This window comes from Pteropus vampyrus, unplaced genomic scaffold (assembly GCF_000151845.1).
Source record: "Pteropus vampyrus isolate Shadow unplaced genomic scaffold, Pvam_2.0 Scaffold488, whole genome shotgun sequence".
NCBI classification, from domain to species: Eukaryota; Metazoa; Chordata; class Mammalia; order Chiroptera; family Pteropodidae; genus Pteropus; species Pteropus vampyrus.
The window spans coordinates 273,375-295,463 of NW_011889269.1; the positions used below are offsets into that span (position 1 = coordinate 273,375).

Sequence of the window (22,089 nt, forward strand, 5' to 3'; positions counted from 1 at the left end):
CTGGCTCCGGGGACAGGGAGCTGGGGACCCCGGGAGCCGCGAGAGGCGGCCGCCAGGGGCGGGGTGCGGGTAGTTTGGAGACGGGGGGCGCTGTCGGAGGGTGGGAGGGAAGGAGGGGGGTGGGGCGCACAGACGATTCCTACTGGGGACTGGAAGAGATTTTGAAAGGTCATCTCGTCCTTCCCCCAGCCTCCAAGCAGCTCTGCCCCTCCCACCCTAAACCCGGACATACCAGGGAAGGAGTTGGCTCTGCCGCTCTTTCTGCCTCAACATGCACAGACTGGGGAAGTTCTTCCTGGGGTTTTATCTCAAAGCCTCTCCCTTACAATTTCTGTCTCTCTTTTTGGGGAGGAGGAGGGGCGATTATAGAGATAGTAAATGTCTGCCGTATAAGAAACATTATTAAAGTTACTCTTCGGTCCTTTCTGTTCCTGATAAACAATTCCTGCGCCTTCCTCTCGAATTCTGTTTTCCATTTCTTAAGTCACTTAAATGGCTCTTCATACAACAAATATTTACTGAGTGCTTACTGAGTACCAGGCACTATGCTCGGCGCTGTGGGGGATGAAAAGATGAGGCGAGGGAATGTAGTACCCTCCCTCGAGATTGTAATCTAAACAGTGGCTACAAATTTGTAAGTAGGATACTCAGATTTAATCAATATTTACTGGATGCCTGTTCACATACTTAATAGTATATAATCCTTACAATAACAATCTGAAATATAATTAGTCTGCATTTACAGGGAAGGCAAATGAGACTAACGAGTCTCTTTCCACTAGCCTGCCAGCTCAGGAATCCTAAATGCAAGCCCAATGTCTCACATTCTGTTAGGCCATCGCCACTAAATAAAATTAATACACATGGAGATGGAGGAGGGAGTTAGATGCACAACAATTCAGGTCCCTTTAAATGTGACACTTTGTTCTTTCCCACTCCCCAGGAAAGAAGAGGGCACAATGCTCCAATGTGTGTTGGCCCAGCACTGAGCAGGGCAGAAGTGGCTTACAAAAAAGGCCACTTGCTTCTCAGGACTCTATCTCCTGGTACTAACTCCCAGGGGTCTCCTGGCTCAGTCCCCTTCTTATCATCAATAATAATAATAGCCACTAACATTTATTGAGCACTATGTGCCAGGTGCTGGGCTGAGCTGATTCATCTGCATTTTCTCTTTTGGTACTCAAGGCAACCCTGTGCTATTATTAATGTCCCTTTACAGGTAAGGAAATAGATTAAGCAACTTGCACAAGGTCATCCAGATAGATCTGGAATTTGAACATAGGTCTGGTTGCCTCCAGACCTCAGGCTCTGCACCAAGATGGACCTTTCCTATTTTGATCTCTAGAGTATATATTTGAGCCCAGCTGTTTCTGCTTCTTACTGTAGAAATAAACGTCCCCAGCTTAGTTTCCGAATAAGCCCTTTAGTATATGGGCGTCGGGCACAAAAGTATGACCTCATCAGCACCACTAATGGTTACTAAGCACCCACCATGCATCAACAACTCTTCACACTCATATAATTCTCTCTCACACACACACACACACACACACACACACACACTGTGTTTGATCACTCAGTTTGAACAAACTGAGGTTCAACTAGGTAAAATAATGTATACAAGGTCACACAGCTAGGAAAGTGGAAGAGCTGAGATTTTAGTCCAGGTTGGCCTGGCTGCAAGGCAACTTGTCTCTCTCAAAAAGATCGTTTCAATTCCGTCCTTCCCAAGACTGATCAATTGGGGACTATCTTCTGTACATGTCTAGCTGCAGTTTATTATCGCTGAGTCAAAAACAATCCCCACTATAAACAGGGGGCCCCATCCACTTAGTCAATGTCCCATCCAGACCAAATTCTTCAAGAAAAAAAGGAGAGGAGAAACCATCCAGAGAGTGAAAGACAGGAAGCCAGGGGAATTAAACCTTGGCAGGTCTTGGGACAAAGCTACAAGCAGTAATGACGGGACCAATCTAGACAGTAATGTGCAATTTCCCTAGGGAACAGCAAGTAATTTGAGGAAATCAAAAAAAAAAAAAAAAAGAGAGAGAAAGATTATATGAAAATGGGGGGAAACTGGGGCCCAGGGTGGTAGTGTCCATGGCTGAGTGATCAGTAGAGGAACCCAGGATGGGCAGAGATGAGGGCAACAGGAAATGGGAACAAAGCAAAGCAGGGCTGGGTGTCTTGTGGAGTCAACTGAAGCTGATGTCTACTCAGGGTCACTTCCTGGATCCTTAGGCTCTCATAGAGACCTTCGCCCCACCACACCCCAGGCCTGACAACCTGTCTCTGCCAGGACAAGTTTGTTGTCTCCTCTGAGCTACAGGCCCCGCCAGGAGCTCCAGGCCAAGCTGAATCCCATCCCTTCGGAGTAGCTGCTTCAGACTAGGTAGGTGAGAGGCCCTGAGCCTCAATTCCCTGGATATTAGAAGCAGACAGAGAGGAAGCTGAAAGAGATGTTTCTGCATGTCTTGCCTCCAGATAGGTGCCATAATACATTTTTCCCAGGAAAGCACTGAGCTTCAGTGGTCAAGGGAGCCATGGAGGACAGAGCTGGTCGGCGAGAGCCAGAGAGATCCAGCCTTCGTCTGGAAAAGCTACAGTACTGGGCAAGGCACAGGCAGAGTGGGCATCTCTTGGTGCTGGCGGTGAGGCCAGGATGCCCCACCCTAAGCTTCAGCATGTTTACTTGTACCCCAATTCAATTCCATCCACGCTTTGTGAGCACCTACCATGTGTTTGAAACTGCTAGGTTCTGAGTGGGAGGCGGGTGGAGAATGCATAGGATAAACAAGGCAGGACCCGTAATCTCCAAGTGGCTTCCATCATGTGGGGAAAACACATAGGTACGTAAGTAAACTACAAGATGAGGTAGAACAAATTAATTACCACCCTTCCTCCACTTCCCTGATTGACTGCTTTCCACCACCATGCATTCCTGCAATTGCTGATCTCTAGAAGAAACAGGGATTGGAAGGAGGGAATTCCGGATAGTTCCCCTTCAAACACCCTGCATCTGGCCTCCAGGTGAGCCAGCTATGGCTGGCAGTGGCTGTGGTACCTTCTGCTGTCTCAGTTGCTTGCCTTAACTCTTCTTGTCACATGGCCACAGCACTCCCGCTTGGACCTGGAGCATTGGTAAGACCCACCACAAGGGAGGGTAGAAGGAAGGTCCTGGGGGCCCTTCACTAATGAGGCTAGAGCTCAGCACTTGCCTTTCTCACCATTCAGGGTCTCCTCGCTGGGACTGTTACCCTTGAGCTACGCAGAGCGCCCCGTCTCTGGAAGGTGAAAGGGGAAGATAATGCAATACTACTCTGCCACCCCCCAACACACACACACACACACACACACACACACACACACACACACACACACACACACACACACACCCCTCAGCCCAGGAAGTGGCTCTCTAAATGTTAACTAATCTTATCAGCTCATTTCCCCTAACTGGCCTAAAGGACAGAGGAGGGAAAGCAAAAAGGTTAGAGGGCTGATGGCCCTGTTGGGAGGTGGAGGAATAAGAGCTGAATTTTGTTTTGGGCTAGGTGCAAGTGGGGCTTGGGGTTGCAATGAGTTGCCTAGGCTGGGCAAGGCTGAGCTGGCTCACTGGCAGGTGCGGGCCATGATGATATTCAACACCTTCAATCTGATCTTTGGCTTCATCGTGGTGGTGGTGGAGGTAATGAAGACAGCCTTGGGGCCTGCCCCAACTGTCCCCTCCCAGGTATGGGTTAATAAAGAAGGTGGGAGGATGAAGAGTTAAGAGGAGATGGAGAGGGGAAAGGGCAGGGGCAAACAGGCAATCAGCAATTGCTGGGTCCCTTGCAGCATCCTCAGCCCTGTCTACCTGCAGTTGGACAGCTTGCTGGTGCTGGAGCTCAGCACTGAAGCCTTCGCCCTAGGGGAAGTATTGGTCTCAGCATACTCCCTATTCCTGCTGAGCCAGAGGAAGCCAGGATGCTGCAAGAGCCAGAGTCTGCACTACCAGGAGCTGCAGGAGGTACTGAGGGCAGAAAAGAAAGTATGGAGCAGCTAGTTAGCAGCTCATTTTTTCACTGGCTATCTTGTTCAATGGCACTTAAGGGAAAACAATGGGGCAGGGAGGAAAAGAAGGGGTCCTAGACTGAAAGTGATTGGTTTTCTGGCTTTAGATAATTCTCCCCTAGTGGTGGGTAAGAGGGAATTGGATATCTAAAGAGTCAGGGCTAGAAATGTGGGGGAACATTAGGAAGCTGCCTAAATATTGGAATGGCTATGAGAACACGAGAAAAAACGAGAGAGAAGGAGGAGGAAGGTGCTTCTGTCTGGGATTCCTTTCTCACCCCTATAGTTTACTCTCCTCACATCTCTGTCTGGTTTTCAGGGTCTCTCTGAGTTGGAAATTCCTGATTTGGAGAATGGTCCCAAGAGGCCAAGCAGAGCAAACGGAACAAATGAGTGAGCTGGCAAGGGAAGCAGGCAGGTGGCTGCTCTCCTACCCTGTGGGAGCGTTCTCCAGACCCTCCAGCACCCCACGCCACTGAACTCAGAAGCCAGATGGAGTCCCTTTGAGACCTACATGAAGTCCAGTGGAATGCTTTCAGTTCTCGTCCAAACTAGGCCCCTGTCTCTTCCAGCGGAAAGTATACATAGACCAGAGTCTTTCCTCACTCCACTGCCCTGAAAAGCTGCCCACCTGCAGGACATCTTTAAGCCAACTTTCATCTATACCCACTTCCTCTCTTCCATCCTTACCCTCCTCCCCCACGGACTCCCTATACAGCTTAACAACTGCCTCATCTCACTATTTATACTCTTTCCACCTTTCACAATCCCATTCACTCCAAGCCCTGTTCCCGTGCTCGCCCACTCGCTGAAATCAATTCATAGGTGCTTTAGTTTTTCTCCCTCAGATCCGTTTCCTTTCTACTCTAGCAGAGACTACAAGTCCCAGGATGCCCCACTACCTCGCGGCCTGCTGGGAAATAAAGAGCCTTTTCTCCGCGGTGGGGGTGCTGTGCATCTGCTGAGTGACGCGAGGCGCTGGAAGTCGGAGCCTAGCCGAGTTTACTCGGACGCGACCACTGGCCTCACGTTCAGGGAGGAGCCGGGCGGGTTATCCTGCGCTGGGGCTCCGCCACCCCAACCGCGACAACTAAGAGCTGACTGTGGGTCCACACCCCTCTTTCTGCCAGCTTCGGAGATAGGCAGGGGCTGAAGGCTGGCCCTGGGTAGAGCTGGGATTCCCCAGATGCTGTCGCCGCGCCCCCTCCCACAGTGCCCAGGTCCAAAGTCCTGAGACTTGGAGCGCGCGCGAGAAAGGGGTTGGAGATGATGAGTCAGAAGCCCAGCGCTCTTCTCGTCCCCCTCCCCCAGGGCCTGGGCGCCTGAGGAGGACCGGCTCGCTGGGCAGACGGGTGGACGGGGCAGGAAGAGGGAGGGACGCGGCGACCCAACCTAAGAGTTTCCCGCCTCTTGCGAGCACGCGGGTGTAACCAGCCCGCGTTGCCGCCACCCCTTCTTTCCAAAACGGGAACAGGACTGCGCAGGCTCAGCCTCTCGGCAGCCCCGCCGACCTTTGATCCCGGCGGCGGTCGGGTTGCTGAAACTGGTTGCGCTCAACCCCCACCGTTTATGACCTTTACAAGTGTGCAAAGATGAGAAGCTCAGGTGAGCTTGAGAAAAGCCCAAGAAAACTGGGAGGCCCAGTAGTACTAAGCCGGGCAGCCTACTAGCCGCTAGAGAAACTAGAAATTGACTAGAGCTGGAGTACTAAAAGAACTCACCCCAAATTCACATAGTGCCCAGGATGGGTGTGCGCCTCACACTCATTTTTGTTCCCACTTGAGAAGGCTTCTTTCCCTTAGAGAATGCTGCTTCTGGCTTAGCCAAGCCCAGACACCAGTGAGGAAAGAGCGCAGCCTAGCTGCCTTGCCCTAACATTGCAGTGGTGCCAGCGGCAACTCCTTTCTGTTCGTGACACCTTGGGAGTGGTAATAGTCGCCCTATGACAAGGTTGTGTGAGTACTAGGGGGTGGGGGCAGTTCTGGGATTAGGTTCTGGGATGGAGAAAACAAGAGCTGCCTCCCCCTTTCTCCTCCTCCCAATCTAACTGCCAGAATAAGGGAGAGCTCATGTGTGAAGTACTCAAAATGATTTCCATATCAGAAGGTGGTGGTGAATAAGGAAGCTAAGGGTAAAACTCAACAATTCACTCTGTCTTCCGGATATAGCAGCAGCTCGTAGTGGTATGATCAGAAGTCTAGGCATTGCATTCTAGTTCTTAAAGAAGTTCAATGATCATGCAAATGAACCTTGTATTAGTCAAGGTAGGCTAGGTTATGCTGTAGTAAATGTCAAAATCTCAATGGCGTAAAACCACAAAGGTTAATCTCTCTACGTGTCTAGAGCTGTCTAGAAGGGAGCTCTGCTCACTGTGTTATTCAGGTACTCAAGCAGAAGCAGCTCCATTTTGAGATCCTACTATGTCACCCGAGGCTCAGAGTCACACCTCCCCACCCCCCCAAAAATGATGAATTCTTCATGGGCTTTTAAATGCTTCTGCCTCAAAGGGACACATATCATTTCCACTCATACTTCATTGGCCAAAGCAAGTCATATAGCCACACCCAACTTCGAGATAGCGAGAAGGGCAGTCTTTTCATATGCGTGGAAGGAGAAAGGAAGCAGAAATACTAAAAGAAGAGTTAATCATTTGCAGTGATTCTTGAACGGTTTAGCAGTTGGAACTCATCTGTTCTAGCAGTCATTCCCATATCTACTTTGGTTTTGTTCCATGAACCACTAAATGAAGTTCTTAATAGAAACTTTTCCCCAAAAAATAATAGAACTGAGAGTCAGGAAATCTAGATTCTGGTTTTGTTGTATAAGGTGGAGCAAGTCAAACCTCTCTGAACTACATTTTGCTTACATGGAGATAATAATCATAGTATTTATCATTTCTACCTTACTGGAATATCAAGACTAAAAGAATATTACACATGGAAAAATAATTTAAAACTGAAGCACTTCAGAGGTTGAAAATAAATTGCCTTTCGGATGAAGAATAGTGTAAATGAGTGAACCAGATGGGGTATGAAGTAATAAAGATTGGTGGGGACTGTGGCAAACTAGAGAGCACACATTCTATTTAACAACTTTACCCCCCTTCAACTCCATCCAATTATTGTCATATGGGACTATGGGCCTGGTATTGCCATAGTTACAATTTTCCTATAAAAGAAGTTCTGACTTTTAAATGTGAAATCTCCTGATATTAAAATGTTAATAACTAATCTTTTTAATTGAGGATAAGATTCAGATTATAGTCCTTCAATTATAGTCTGTTATACAAACATATGGTAGGAATGCAGGTTTTAGATGTGCAATGATGGCCGATTTGTAGGCCTTTAAGGCCTCTTTTGAAATTCAAATCCTGAAGAGGTTGAACATTATGTTCTTAAAACTTTTTAATCAGATCCCTTTATGGCTTTGGTTCTCAAGTTCACTCGACGAGAAGTCCCCCCCTCCCCCCACCATATCCTAGCAGTTATTTGGCAATGTCTGGAGACTTTTGGTAGTAAGAACTGCAGGAGGGGCAGATATGTAAGGAAAAGAGCATTAGATGAGAAGTCAGATCCGAGATTTAGTCCCAGTGCTACTAATGCCCCTTTCCTGTGCATTATCCTCTACCAGCTGCAAGGGAAGACTGAGACTTGTCCTGTGATCCTCATTATTGCCCCCTCCACACTGCCTAGTGCCAGAGTCCCTGGCTGCTCTTTGAAAGCCTTCTGCTTTGCTGCAATGCTTCCCAGCAACCACTTTATCTGCCCCTTCATCAATTTGGCAGCCTTTGTGGAAGTCACTCATATTTTACTTAAATTGCTGCCCATTGGAACTTTACAGAAAGAAGTGACTGTCAACAGGTTCCTAATGACGTCAGGTAAAGGCCTTGACCCCAATTCCTCGCTTCAAGCATGGAGAAATGTCTGATTCATATGTGGCTTCGTATGCAGCCGATTTCTGTGGTGACTGGGAAATTCTCCATGTTGAATTTTATCTTCATTTCTTTGATATTCAGTCATTTATTCTGGCCTTGAATTCATGACTATAGATAACCAATGATATTTCCCAAATGAAATATCTGTTTTTGCAGATGGTTCAGGTTTTGTGCCCTGGGCTGTGTCCTCTGCTGCCATCTCGTGGCCTCTCGGCTGCCCCAGTGGCGGTCTCACAAAGAGCTTTCCGCAAGGTTATGGCGTGTGGCAGTGGCTTAGTTGGAGAAAGAATCTCTGCACGCTGCGAAAGGCTCCCCAAATCCCTCCCTTGCAATAAGTCCACCAGGGCAGCAGCTCACGCGACCAGGCGTGGAACCTGTATGTCGCGAGCAGGCGGGAGACGCAGGGCCCTTCCGGGTCATCCTGACAGCCTTGGGCCTCAGTGTCTGTTACGCAATGCTGGACATGAGCCACCGAAATCAGTAAACTCATCTACCCAGGAGTAATCCGAGCTGACCTCGCCTGCTCGGCCTGATGAATGCTCCGTATCCTCTCACCATTCACCACCTGGGACTAGGATGTTCTTAGTCTCAATGAGAAGAGAAGATTGTCCCGTCGGGTTTCTGGAGTTCATTTTTTTTTTTGTCTAGGCCCATTTTGTATTACTTTATGTTCACGCCTTTCATTTTGGCTTGCCCAGTGTTGCTGCCTCAAGTTTGATATTTGATGGCTTGAGCAGAACAGCGGCATCGAGGTCACTGGGAGACAATGTTTCCTATAAATATGACAGGATCAGTGCACTTAAGTTATCAGAGGTCCCTCTCCAGAGTAGAGGGAATCTGGGACACTGTGCTGAGCTGGGCTGCAGGTGACTGAGCAATGACTCAGCACTAGAGAAGAGGGCAGGAAAACTCTTACTTAATGCTTTTTTTTTTATTATTATTATTATAATGTGTTAAAATTTTTTTCAATGACTAAAGCAAATTTGTAGGACTGTCTCTCCTGTTAACCCTGCCTGTACACTTTCCATTTGTTTATGGAGAGCCCTGACTCTACCATTACCCCTAACCCCGGAAGAGGAGGAAGAATGAGGGGGGGGGTGAGGGGAGAGGAGCAGGAGGAAAGGAACGGGAGGGGAGGGGAGAGGAGGGAGAAGGGAAGTGGAAACCGCTGCCTTTGGTGTTTTAACCTGCTTTCCCCGGTATAAAAATTCCGGGGGAAAGGCCTCCTTGTTTAATTTCCTAGGGCATCAGGCCAGGACAGGCTTTACTAAGCAGCTGTGTGTTGCTCCTCTTTAAAATTCAGATGCCATTTACTTAATGTGAATTATCTTCTATTTCTTTTGTTTCTCCTTCTTTGCCTATGTTTTTTTCTGCTTTGTTTTATTTATATTGTTTTATATTATTCTCGATTCTACTTATCGTCTGAATCTTTGGTTTATTTTCCTCATCAGAAAGTTTTCCTATGTCCTATCCAGAGTTAATCAGTTGTCTTCATTGATTTTTGTCTATTTTACCTTGCCTTTGTAAACTTGGTAAATGAAAATTTAAATTCTTGTTTAAAATGTTTTACCCCAAGTTCCAGGTCCCAAAGTATAATTTAATTTGTTTTGCTTCTTTATAATTATGTGTTCCCTTTATGCATAAAGAAAATGTAGTGTGTGTATAGCCGAAACTTATTAGATTTCGTTAACCAATGTCACCATAAAAATAATTAATTATTTATTTTTTTAAAAAAAGAAAATGCGGTGCACCCACTCTTATGCTTTAGGTAAAGCGAGAGAACTCACAGTCAAGGTACAGAAGAAAGAGGATTGATATCTTTATAAATCTCAAAAATAGTTATGATGAAGAGAAACTGTTTTTTGTGAACCTAATAAGTAAAGCTGGGTCCAATGGTTACTTGTTATAGAGAGGCCAATTTTAGACCAAAAAGAGAAGAAACTGAACACCTTTTCAAAGATGAGCTGCTTTGAAGTTGGGCTCTGAACCTCGGAATATGTTAGGTGTTTCCTGCAGTGCACTTCTGCACTGATAGGTTATTGAAGCAAGTATTCAAATATCAGCTTGAATGGTTGAAATAGATGATCTTTAATTTCTATTCCTCTAGTCACTAGAACAGAGTTTATCAACTGTGACATGATTGACATTTGGGCCAGATCATTCTTTTTTGAATTTTAATTTTTCAATTAGAGTCGACATTCGATATTATTTTATATTAGTTTCAGATGTACTGTGTAGGAATTAGATATTTATATAATTTACAAAGTGATCCCCCCCACCCGCGGTTAGTTTAGTACCCACCTGGCACTCTACATAGTTATTACAATATTATTGACTGTATTCCCTATGCTGTACTTCACGTCCCCGGGACTATTTTGTAACTACTAATTTGTACTTTATCCCTTCACCTTTTTCACCCAGATCCCCAATCCCCCTCCCATCTGGCAATTGCAAGTTCATTCTTTGTATGCACCTGATAATTCTTGATTGTAGAAGGCTTTCCCAACCCTTGGCCTTTAACCACTAGATACCAGCAGCACAGCCAGCCTCTCCCCAGCTGTGATAACCAAAAATCTCCAGACATTGCTAAATGTCTCCTGTGAGGCTAGATAGCTCCACTCCTTGAAAACCAGTGCCTTAGAGAGATGTGATAAAGATTTCAAGAACTTAATGTCTAATTTCTCTTGTATTTTAAAAGAGACCTAAAAGATCTACAAGAACCATATTACACATCCCAAATCTGCCATCCTTCCCTCGTGTCTGCCCCTTACTCCCCCTTCTGAATTGTCTATCTTCTATCATTTGGTCATACAAGCTGAATGCCAGTTCCTCTCTCCCATTTCCTATAATCCGAACACTCACCACATTCTATAGATAGTCCTCCTGCTCTTCGTCAGTCCTCTTCTCCTAATCATCACCTCTCACAGACCACAGAAAAAGATTCCTAAATAGTTTATATGCCTCTAGGCTTCTCTTCCTCAGACACATTTTCCATATTAGTCACATAAATGTGACCACTGGCTTCCCTGCTTAAAAGCCCTTCGGTCGTCCCCATCACCTATAAGATCAAGTCCAAGCTTTTTAAAATGGTGCGATGACCCCTGTGATTGGCTCCTGTCTGCCTTTCCAGTGTCATTTCCCACATCTACTCCCTTGCACGTCACTCTTCAGTGACAGCAATCTGAGGAAGGTGGCATTGGCATGCAGCCTTTAATTTTTTTAAAATTATTAATGAATATGTATGATAAACACTTCCATCCCATCTTTGAGTTGCACCCTCTCCTTTTTTTTTTTTTTTCTTTTTGATTAGCCCAAGGATAATGATAATGACAGCACTGACTCAACGATGGGCTGGATGGGGGTCAGGGCTGTTTGTTACGCACAGTAGTGGGAAGTCAAAGGCATATATCAAAATAGCTGAGTCCAAACATTTCACTTTGGTATATACATTTCTTACTTCCATGCCTAATTCAGGTGCTGGTGTCTAGTGCTAGCCCCATACTGGCCTTTAGTGTTGCTCTCTGCTACTGATCCTTTCAGACTCAGCTCAGTACTCACCTACGTTAGGAAGCTTTCCTGAGGCCTTCCGCTTCTCCTCTTCCATAGCAGAGAGAAGAAAAGCAATCGTTATCACTGCAGACAGAAAGTCAGTACTCTGATGGTTCTGCACAAACAATCCCTATCTTCCATGAATTTCCCCTATATAATTACTTTCCCACTATTTAACGCCCCTAGAAACCCAAACCCCTTTTCCTTGTCTCGTCACTTCTTCACAATTTCTCACCCTTTTATTAAAATGGTATGCATCTAATCACCTCTTTGGGTTTTCATTTCTTTTCTATGAAGGTGCTCTCTGCACATAAAAATTAAAATATTAACACCAAATAAAATTTGTATGACTTTTGTCCTGTTAATTTGGCTTTTGTCAATTTGCAAGTTATTTTCCCTTCCTACAATTGAAATGATTATTTGTGTGTCCACCTTTGAAACAAGAACTGGGTTTTATACATCTTTATAACCCCAGACCTGGCCAAGTAGATGGCATACAGGAGACATTCAGTAAATGTTTACTGAATGAATGAATAGGCTAAGTCAGAAGGAGCCTTTAGAAGTCATTCTACTCAACATAGAAACTCCAGTGCAACATTCTAATAGTCACTCCTCTCTGCTCAAATGTTAACAATATTGGTGCCACTGAGAAAAATGCCACTGAGTGAGAAAAATCACTCAAACATGGCAACTGATGCCACAACAAATTCATGATCTCTAACTGCAATTAGATCCTAAAGGCTGCACTGTAATACTGCTATTAGCAACTCTCAATTTCTGCAGCCACTTTATGTTTTTTACCTTCTCGGTAGTTATTCTAAAGTGCATCTGGAAGGGAAAAAAAAAATGATAACAAAAAAGAGAGAGAGAGGGAGAAAGAGTAAGGGAGGGATGGAGAAAGGGAGAGAGGGGGAGGGAGGAAGGGAGGAAAGAAGGAAGGAAGGAAGGAAGGAAGGAAGGAAGGAAGGAAGGAAGGAAGGAAGGAAGGAAGGAAGGAAGGAAGGAAGGAAGGAAGGAAGGAAGGAAAAAAAAGAAAGAGCCTCTAACAAGAAGAGTAATAAGGTGAGACTTGATCTATCAGCTATTGATATATATTATAAAGATAAAAAATTAAAACTGTGGTATTGGCATCAGAATAGACAGATGAATGGAGCAGAATAAAGAGTCAAAAAAAAAAGCTTGAATATATAAAAGATTTAAAATATTTTAACGGCATTATTTCTTATTAGTCAGTTAATTGTTAACTGATGTTTTTCTTTAAATTTTTTTTTATTTTTAAATTACAGTTGACATACAAAATTATATTCGTTCGAGGTGTACAACATAGTGATTAGACTTTTTTATAACTTACAAAGTGATCGCCTGCATAAGTCCAATACACCCATTTGACACTATATACAGTTATTATAATATTATTGACTATATTCCCTATACTGTACTTTATATCCTTGTGACTATTTTTTTCAATTGTGGTTGACATTTAATATTATTTTATATTAGTTTCAGGTGTATAGCATAGTGGTAAGACATTTAGATAACTTATGAAGTAACCTCCCTGATAAATCTAGTACCTATCTGGCACTATGCATAATCATTACAATATTATTTGCTGTATTCTATGCTGTACCTTATGTCCCCTTAACTATTTTGTAACTACCAATTTATACTTCATAATTTCTTCAAATATTTCACCCAGCTCCCCAAACCCCTTCCCATCCGGCAACCATAAGTTTGTTCTCTGTATCTGAGTCTGTTTCTGTTTTGTTTGTTTATTTTGTTCTTTAGATTTCACATATAAATAAGATTATACAGTATTTGCTTTTCTCAGTTTGACTTATTTCACTTAGCATAATACCTTGCAGGTCCATCCATCTTGTCACAAATGGCAAGATTTCATTCTTTTTTATGGCTGAGTAATATTCCATTGCATATGTTGATTTTTTTTTTCTATAAATGATGTTGGAACAACTATATAACTATTTGCAAATAAATTAAGTTAAACTTCTAACATACATCAAACACCAAAATTAATTCTCCATAATTAAAGACTTAAATGGAAAAAAATCAAAACCATAAAAATATGAGAAGAAATTAGGCAAATATTTATATAATCTGGGGCAGATGAGATCTTTCTAAGTATAAGTAAAAAAAAAAAAAAGTTTTATTTTACATTGAAAAATTAAAACTTTCTATCCATAAAAAATCACAACAAATAAAGGTAAAGTTCAGATGAAAAGTTAAGGATGACAGAGAGCAATATAGAGCTAAAAGATTGTTAGTATTAATATTTAAAAAAGGTGGAAAGATTGATAAAGATAAAACAACCAATTTGCCAGAAAGAAAGAAATTTAAATGGCTAATAAACCTATGACAGATTATTTATATTTATAGTAATTAAGTAAATGCAATTTAAAATGAAAAGATGTCATTATGTGCCAATCACATTATTAATGTTTTTTAATGCATAAAACCCATGGTTGATGAGTATTCAAAGAAATAGTAACATTCCAATACCTCTAATATAACTTTAAATTGGTACAACCATAATGGAAAGCAATTTATCATTTGTATCAACAAGTTAAGAATTGGCTCAGCAATTCTGCTTCAAAGAATTTTTCTCAAGAATACTCTTGGATATGTGTAAGGAGTTACCTATTAAAATGTTTATTACAGCATTAATTTAAAAAGTTTAAAAGTGCAAACAGTCTAAATAACAGTAATGTAACTGATTTTTAAAGTATAATAAACCTAGAAAATGAAATATCATACTACATTACACTGGCTTAAAAATGATAGAGTAAAAGATGTCCATGGTATATTTCTAAGTAAAAAAAAGCACATTATATCCAACTAAAAATGGGCAAAACACTTGAATTGACATTTCCCCAAAGAAGATTTACAAATGACCAATAAGTACATGAAAATGATGTTGAGCATCATTAGTCATTAGGGAAATGCAATTTGAAAACACAATGAGATACCACATACCATTACCTACTAGGACAGCTATGAAAACAACAACAAACAGAAAATAATAAGTGTTTGCAAGGATGCGGAAAAATTGGAACTCTCATGTGTTGCTGGAAGGAATGTAAAATGCCACTGTGGAAAATAACTTGGAGTTTCCTCAATAGGCTAAACATAGAAATACCATCTGATCCAGCATTCTCATTCATAGGTATATAACAAATAGATGTTCAAACAAAAAAATTGCAAATTAATGTTCGTAGCAGCACTAATTCACAGTTGCCAAAAGGTGAAAGCAACTCCAATGCCCATCAACAAATGAATGGATAAACAAAATATGGTATATATCAATACGATGGAATATTTCTTATTCTACCATGCTTCAACATGGATGAACCCTTTCACTTAGGTGAAAGAAGCCAGACACAAAAGGCCACATGTTGTATGATTCCATTTATCTGAAATATTCAGAATAGGCAAGTCCATAGAAACAGAAAGCATATTAGTGGTTACCAGGGGCCAGGGGAAAGAAAGAATAGGGAGTGACTGCTTTAATGGCTATGCTGTTTCCTTTTGCAATGCTGAAAATGTTGTAGAATGTGTGGTGATGGTTGCACACCATCGTGAACATACTAAATGTCACCAAATTATAAACTTTAAAATAGTTAACATGGTTAGAATTTTACATTATGTGAATTTTATCACAATTTTTAAAAGCACATTACAAAATAATAGGTATACTTGATTTTGTTTCTTTTCTAGAAACGTAAGCTTAGAAAAAGGTGTAGAAGGATACATATCAAATTATTCTGGTTATCAATGGGTGGTCATTAAGGACTAATGTTCTAATTATACTGCAATAATCCTGGATTACTTGAGTCTTTTTTAAAACATGCTGTAGAACAATATTTAATGAAATAAAAGATTATTCATCATGTATTTGTATATTATTAAACCAAAACAGTGTATTTGAATGATCTCAGTTTCATTGTAAAAATACATCTATTGCAAAGGAAACAAAACCTACTAGAAGCATATATGCCAACATATTATATTTCAGTGGGGTGATTATAGCTGAATTTTATTTATTTTTTAAAAAGTACATTTTTTCAAAATTCCTCTCTCTATATATTAACTACATATTAACTTTCTAATCTGGGTTTTAAATATTTTTTAAAGGTTTTCCTTATATTGAGCCCAAAACTCTTCTCACTTGTAAAATGAAATCTTTAGTTGAGGAAAAATTGGAAGATAGAGTTTTAAAAGTAAATAACATCGAAAAATCTAGAAACTGGGAGGTAGGGTGCTGGTGGTGGCTGATGGAGGCAAGGAGACAGGTAGGAGTGTGTGGGCATTATAACAAGGATAAGACCCATGGCAAAAAGCAAATTAATAAATCAAAAGAGCTGTGCCTCATAAAAAAAAAAAGAGAGAGAGAGAGAATCTGGAAACTATTAAAATGAAGGAGGAAGAGGATATTTTGAGAGAAAGAAAAAAATCTCTTGCATAGATAACTGAGTCAAAGATATACTGTACGGGAGAAGTACATTTCAAAAAGGGAAAGGCAAGCAAAGAAAAGAAAATGAGGATGCAACAAAATCATATTAAGAGGTACAGACTAGAAGTTGATTTTGTAATAGATTGTAACAAACAGTGCCAGGGAAGTTTTTAAAAATTCAGAGAAGGAATTAGAAAACCGTTGTCCAAACCTGTGACCTCTGACTATAGCTGGCCATGGCCTGCAGGATAGATGGGCTGCAAATGTGGCTTGTTTTCATAAAAAAGGGCCAACAGATATATGACATATAATTATAAGGGAAATACAAATCAAAACCACAATGAGATACCACCTCACACCTGTTAGAATGGCTATTATCAATAAGACAAGAAATAACAAATGTTGGAGAAGATATGGAGAAAAGGGAGCCCTCGCACATTCCTAAAAAGCAGGCACTCTTATCCCTGTGCTACAGATAAGGGAAATGAAGCACAGGAAGGTTAAGTAATGTCGCACATTAATATCACACAGCTAGTAGGTGAAAGAGCCAGTTCATATCCTGGAGCTCTTACTCTAGAGTTCATGCACTTAACCACTACGGCATGCCACCTCTGTGGCCAAAACAGCCCCTTGAGTGGTGGTTCACAAAGGGTAGTCCTTTCAGGAAGTTCGGAAGGTCAAAACTATTTTCATAATGATAAGATTTATCCCCCCTTTTTCATTCTCATTCTCTGATGAATACACAGAGGAGTTTTCCAGAGGCTGTAAGAAGTATGATGATATCATCACTTTAATGGCTGATGTGTTTATATGGTCTTGTGTAATAGAAAATGTATTTGTATAGTCTTATGTTTTTTAGGATTTTCTAAGGCAACTTCTTGGCATCCTGAAACTAAAAGATTTGAGCACTACTGCCCTAAGATAAAAGGGACATGATTTCTAAAGGAATAATCAAAACTGATTTCCAGAGTTCATTCATTCATTCATTCATTCAAGAATTATTAAACTCTACATTCCAAGTGTGAGGATTATAGTGATGGACAAGAGTGACATGGTCCCTTGACTCTTTGAGTTTAGTGCAATGGTCCAAAAACATAAGTGTACATACCAGGGAATCCCCTTGTAAACTAATTAAAAGTGCAAATTCTGGGGCCTCACCCTGAGAGACACAGACTCATTTTTTAGGGGATGGGACTCAGGAATTTTCTCTCTCTTTTAAAGGTGTTAAGTTGATTCTGAAGCAAAAGATCCAACAATCACACATTGAAAAACACTGATCTAATGGTTGTTTAGCCTAAAGAGAACGCTTGGGGAAATGAAAGTGATCGCCATGTATAAAGACCTCTGTGACTCCAGAAAGCAGAATAGATACCAAGTCGAAGCTAACCTGGAGGCAAGTTTCCAGGTATATTAGGTGGAAATGGTCATCCAGGTGAGGCGAGTGTTCCCAATCAATTGCAAGTTTTGAGTCTGCTCGAGAGCCATACCACAGACACTGTCATTAGGATTCTCACATTGAGTATGAAATTTTTCTATATAGGCTCTGAGCATGAGGGAATTTTACAAGAACCAAAAGGAAAGGTTGACAAAAGTCATAACCAATTTAGTGCACTATTTTAAGCATTTATTTTCCTTAAAAAAAAACAAAAAACAAAAAACAAAAAACACCTCTGTCAACTCAGATAATAATACAAATTCCAAAGTGACCACTTAGGCTAAGACAGACAACAAAGGCTGGCCAAAGTTCCAAAAGGACTTTGAGGATGAGAGAATGAGGATTTTAGAAGGAAAAAGTGGAAACAGCTTCCCAGACATATCATAAAGATTTGAACTCTCCCAAACTTATATATGCATTCAGTATAATTCCAATCAAAATTCCAAGAAGGTTTTTCACGGAACTTAAAAAACCTAATAAAGAAAATAAGTTATATTTTTTAAAATATATAACAGACAGAAATACGTTAAAAATATTCTTTTGTAGATTTTCAGTATTTAATAGCAACTTGAGAAAGAAGGAATCAATAAAGAAAGTCTGAAATTAATAAAATGAGAAACTGGTGCTGCCTGGTTACTTTCGAAACCCGTGGCAGGCAGTTGTTCTGGAGCTCCCGCTGTCGTCGCGACTGAGTGGTGCGCGCCCCTTCCCGTTTGGTTCCTGGCCGTGGCGCTACAGCTCTCTCGGGAGCAAGGGACCAACCTGCGCGGGAACGCCAAGATCCTTGTTGAGTTCTTCTCATTTGGCATCAACAGCGTTCTTTATCAGTGTGGCATATAACCATCTGAAACCGGTACTCACGTGCAGAAACATGAACTCACCTTGCTTGTAACTACTGATCCTGAGTTCATAAAATAACTAAATAATGTGGTGGAACGACTAAAAGATTGCTTATGCAATTAATTGTTCAGTTCAGAAAACTGGAGGGAGTCGTCTCAAATACTGAAAGTGGTGAGGTCCTTGAGAGATTCCAGTTTGATATTGAGTGTGACAAGACTGCCAAAGAGAAAGTACACCCAGAGAGAAGTCTCAAGATGCTATCCAAGACGAAATCCTTCCTCCTGTGATCAGAGAGAACACAACCACAGTGATATTTCTGCCACTGTTGTAAGTTTCTTGTTCATTTGATCTACTGATTTATACAAAGATTTGGTTACACTTGAAAAATTGGAGAGTTGAGACCACAGTTCATTACCAGTTTTGAGGAAATCCATCTTCATTCATTCACTACTATAATCCACAAAGTAAATAACATGGTGGCCTACAAAATCCCTGTCAATGACTCGAAGAGATGAGAACAATAATGTAATTCTCAAATGCGGTTTTCCTGAAACCAAGTCAACTATAATTGATACGTTTTATTTCGTTGGTTAATTTTTAGATGGGGAAAACGACATTATACTTTACTGAACTGTGCATAACTGTTCCATTTTTTGGTACCTGTTTGGCTTCCATAGGATTGACATAATTTATTGCACACTGTTCACAAAGGAATCGGAAGATCTGCAATGTCAATTCCTTTGAAGGTGGTGGCTATAGACTGAAAAACTTTCACTATAAAGCTAAATGCCTTCCTAAATCAGACTATTTGGTCCAGTAGCTTGACTCAGAATATAGGTAGGGAAACATTTAAATATAAAACACAGCAAAAGAAGTCTAAATATTCAGAATCTTTGTTTAGGTCAGAAAATGATAATCCATAAATAATGAAGTACTGCTGGTTAGTCTTTTTGCCATTTATTTCATTTGTATAATTTCCATATTGAAAAAATTTCCAATTATTTGATTTTAATTTATATAACAAACCTACTAAGCTATCAATATTTCTACTGTTTAAATTCCTGTAACATAGAACTCTTAAAAATGTCCTTTTATGTTTTATAAAATCAAGCTTTAGATAACAATGATAAATAAAGTTAAACGCATGTGTTTTAAATTTGTCTTAAAATATTTTTACATTGGTGTGGTGTTAATACAGTTAAATAGTAGTTAGCATGGATTCAGTACAGTAGTCCCCCACTTATCTGGTTTGGCTTTCAGCAGTTTCAGTTACCAATGGTCTAAAAACATTAAATGGAAAACTTCAGAAATAAACGATTCATAAGTTTAAAAAAATTATAAATGTTTTAAAATGGGAAACTGATACATTATAGAAATAAGAAAACCCACAAATTTGAAAATTTTAAAAAGATGATAAAGTCCTCTGTCAAGCATTACTAAGGAAAACAAAACAAAATTATGAAGAATGTACAAGGCAATTAGAACCACAGATATAAACAAAAGAAATAAAAGTAGCTAATACAAAAGAGTTACTGTGTGTCAGGTACTGTTTTAGATATTATGTCATTTAATTTTCACAACAGTTCCATACCTGAGAAAGGTTTTATTGTTATCTCTATTTCACAGATGAAAAAAAGCTATAGCACAGAGAGGTAAAAAAAAGTTACATGGCCAGTGAGTGACAGAGCAGGGACTGGAATCTAGGCAGTCTAGCGCTTTAGCATACGTGTTAAATCATTCCTCAACACTGCCTTTCTTCAAATGCTCATCTCATAAAATGTTAGAGTCCAGAAGACCCTTACAAACCACTTAATCTATCTCCCTCATTTTACGCAAGAGGATACTTTTTTTTACATTGCCCTAAAAATGGAATGAACTATTTGGAGAGGCCTAGAGGGGTCCCAGTGCAGATGGTGCTGACCTAGAGAACAAATACAAAAATTATAAGAGAGTATTATGTGTGACTCATGGCAATAAATTTGCAAATCTAGAGGGAGAAAATAATTTTAAGCAAAATACAAAGGATTAAATTGACTTAATAAGCAGGGGAAAAAAACTAAAATGAAACCAAAAATCATACAAGAACTTGGAAAGGTAATTAAAGAGCTACCTTTTAAAAAAATATCAGTGTCAGATGGCTTTATAGCATTTTAAAAGGACATATTTCTATTTTATTTAAATTATTCTACTCTATAGAAAAAGAAGAAAGAACTTAAATACATTCTATAAAACCCTTAATATTAAAACACAATAAAAATAATACAAAAAGATCACAGGCCAATTTTATCTTTGAATATAGATGCCAAGGCTCTAAATAAAGTCTTTACAAATCAAATCCAACGGTCTATTAAAAGAAAAATCATTTCATGACCAGATAGGATTCCAGGAAACAAGAATCATTTAACATTAGGAAACCTATGTCTTCAATTTACCATGGGAACATTATAAAGAAGATCACATGATTATATCAAGAGTTATTGAAAAGACATTTGATAGAGTCAGCAGCCATTTCCAATAATAACAGCTAATGTTTATTAAGTGCTTGCTATGTGCCAGGCATTTGTTCTAAGTGTTTTTGCTTGCCTTAACTTACTTAATTCTCCTAGCAACAACTGTATTGCTATCATTAATATTATCCCTATTCTACAAAAGAGAAAACTGAAAATCAGAGAGGTTACATAACATCACACATACAGGAAATAATAGAGCTAGGATTTGAATCAAGGTAGTATTGCTCTAGAGTCCACATCCTTATCAGTATAATCTCTAATCAGTACCAAAAGAGAAATCACTATACTTAAATATGAATAACACTAATTATTAAAGGCTAACAGTAAACTCTGTAATAAAAGGAGAAATTTCCATTAAAATTCAGCACTAAGTTTAATATCGGTATCTTTGTGTGGGTGTGTTGCTATATAGCGCCATTCTTTTCCATCCTGATTCTGAACAATTTAGGAAAAGGGCAAAACAATCAGATGGAGAGAAAAAAATATCGACTGTGCTACTATTAAAGGCTAGATTAGAGCATATGAATTGTATTTGTGGGAAAATGGTCTTTATGACACCAAACTCCAGAGTTAGGCAGACTTTGCTGACCCAGTCATGGATGCACTGAGCTGGGGCAGGTCTTTCCTTGTGAGGGGACTAGCCGAGCATGCCTGGTTTATTTTCCTCAAGTTTACCAATGAGGATAGAGAGTCCAGGAGTATCATGCTTGATCGAGTTCCCTCTATGTGATTCTTCTTACTTAAAAATGTTTAATTTAATTCAATCTCAACTTACGAATTACCAAGAAGAGAACACTAGCAGGAACAGCAAGTCTTTGGGAAAGGTAGAATATGTCCTCCTCTCTCTCACTTTGTGAGAGAACTCGGGGGTGCTGGAATAAAAGAAAAGGCTTGAATGACTTACAAATGACTACTACATACAGAGGAATTTACCTACAATATCTAACTGAGTACTTAATTGAAAACTCACACCAGTTAAAAGATGAGACATCTGTGACTCAGAAAAAGTTAAGTATTTGCCCAAGTTTATCCAGTTTGAAAGTGACCAAGTGGTTATTTGGCCAGGGAAAAAGTCAACAAAGACAATAAAACATCATGTGAATTTTTGAAGTTGTTTTTATAGTATCATTCAAATAATTAAACAATCAAAGAAATTTTTTTTAAGCCAACGAGTCAGTTTTTACAAAGAAGAGATTGTAAAGAATGGGGAAGATTTCCCCAAGCAGTTGAGGTTTTCAATTTAGTTAAGGGGAGAACTTTATTATAAAGAATATAAATGTCAGTTTCTAATAATAGAACAAAA

At 40.3% G+C, this 22,089-nt stretch overlaps 2 protein-coding genes and 1 pseudogene across 4 annotated transcripts in view; 2 read left to right on the forward strand and 1 right to left on the reverse strand.

Annotated features, from left to right (window-relative positions):
• Nucleotides 1-5,930, reverse strand: part of ZNF219 (zinc finger protein 219) — a 14,436-nt gene extending 8,506 nt beyond the window's left edge. The window contains exon 1 of one of the 3 annotated variants that reach the window (XM_011382739.2): nucleotides 5,775-5,930. The gene's annotated coding sequence lies outside the window, so the exon portion shown is untranslated. Of the gene's footprint in view, nucleotides 1-232; nucleotides 488-5,774 lie in introns of those variants that run through there. The other 2 variants (XM_023524712.1, XM_023524711.1) reach the window with 2 other exon arrangements.
• Nucleotides 2,075-5,759, forward strand: TMEM253 (transmembrane protein 253). Its single transcript, XM_023524717.1, has 5 exons — nucleotides 2,075-2,651; nucleotides 3,031-3,141; nucleotides 3,235-3,291; nucleotides 3,623-3,733; nucleotides 3,863-5,759. Exons 1-5 carry the CDS (start codon nucleotides 2,544-2,546, stop codon nucleotides 4,043-4,045), a joined length of 570 nt encoding a protein of 189 aa, XP_023380485.1. The 5' UTR covers nucleotides 2,075-2,543; the 3' UTR covers nucleotides 4,046-5,759.
• An 11,491-nt stretch (nucleotides 5,931-17,421) lies between the features above and the next one.
• LOC105307317 lies at nucleotides 17,422-18,791 on the forward strand (annotated as a pseudogene).
• The last annotated feature ends 3,298 nt before the right edge of the window (nucleotides 18,792-22,089 follow it).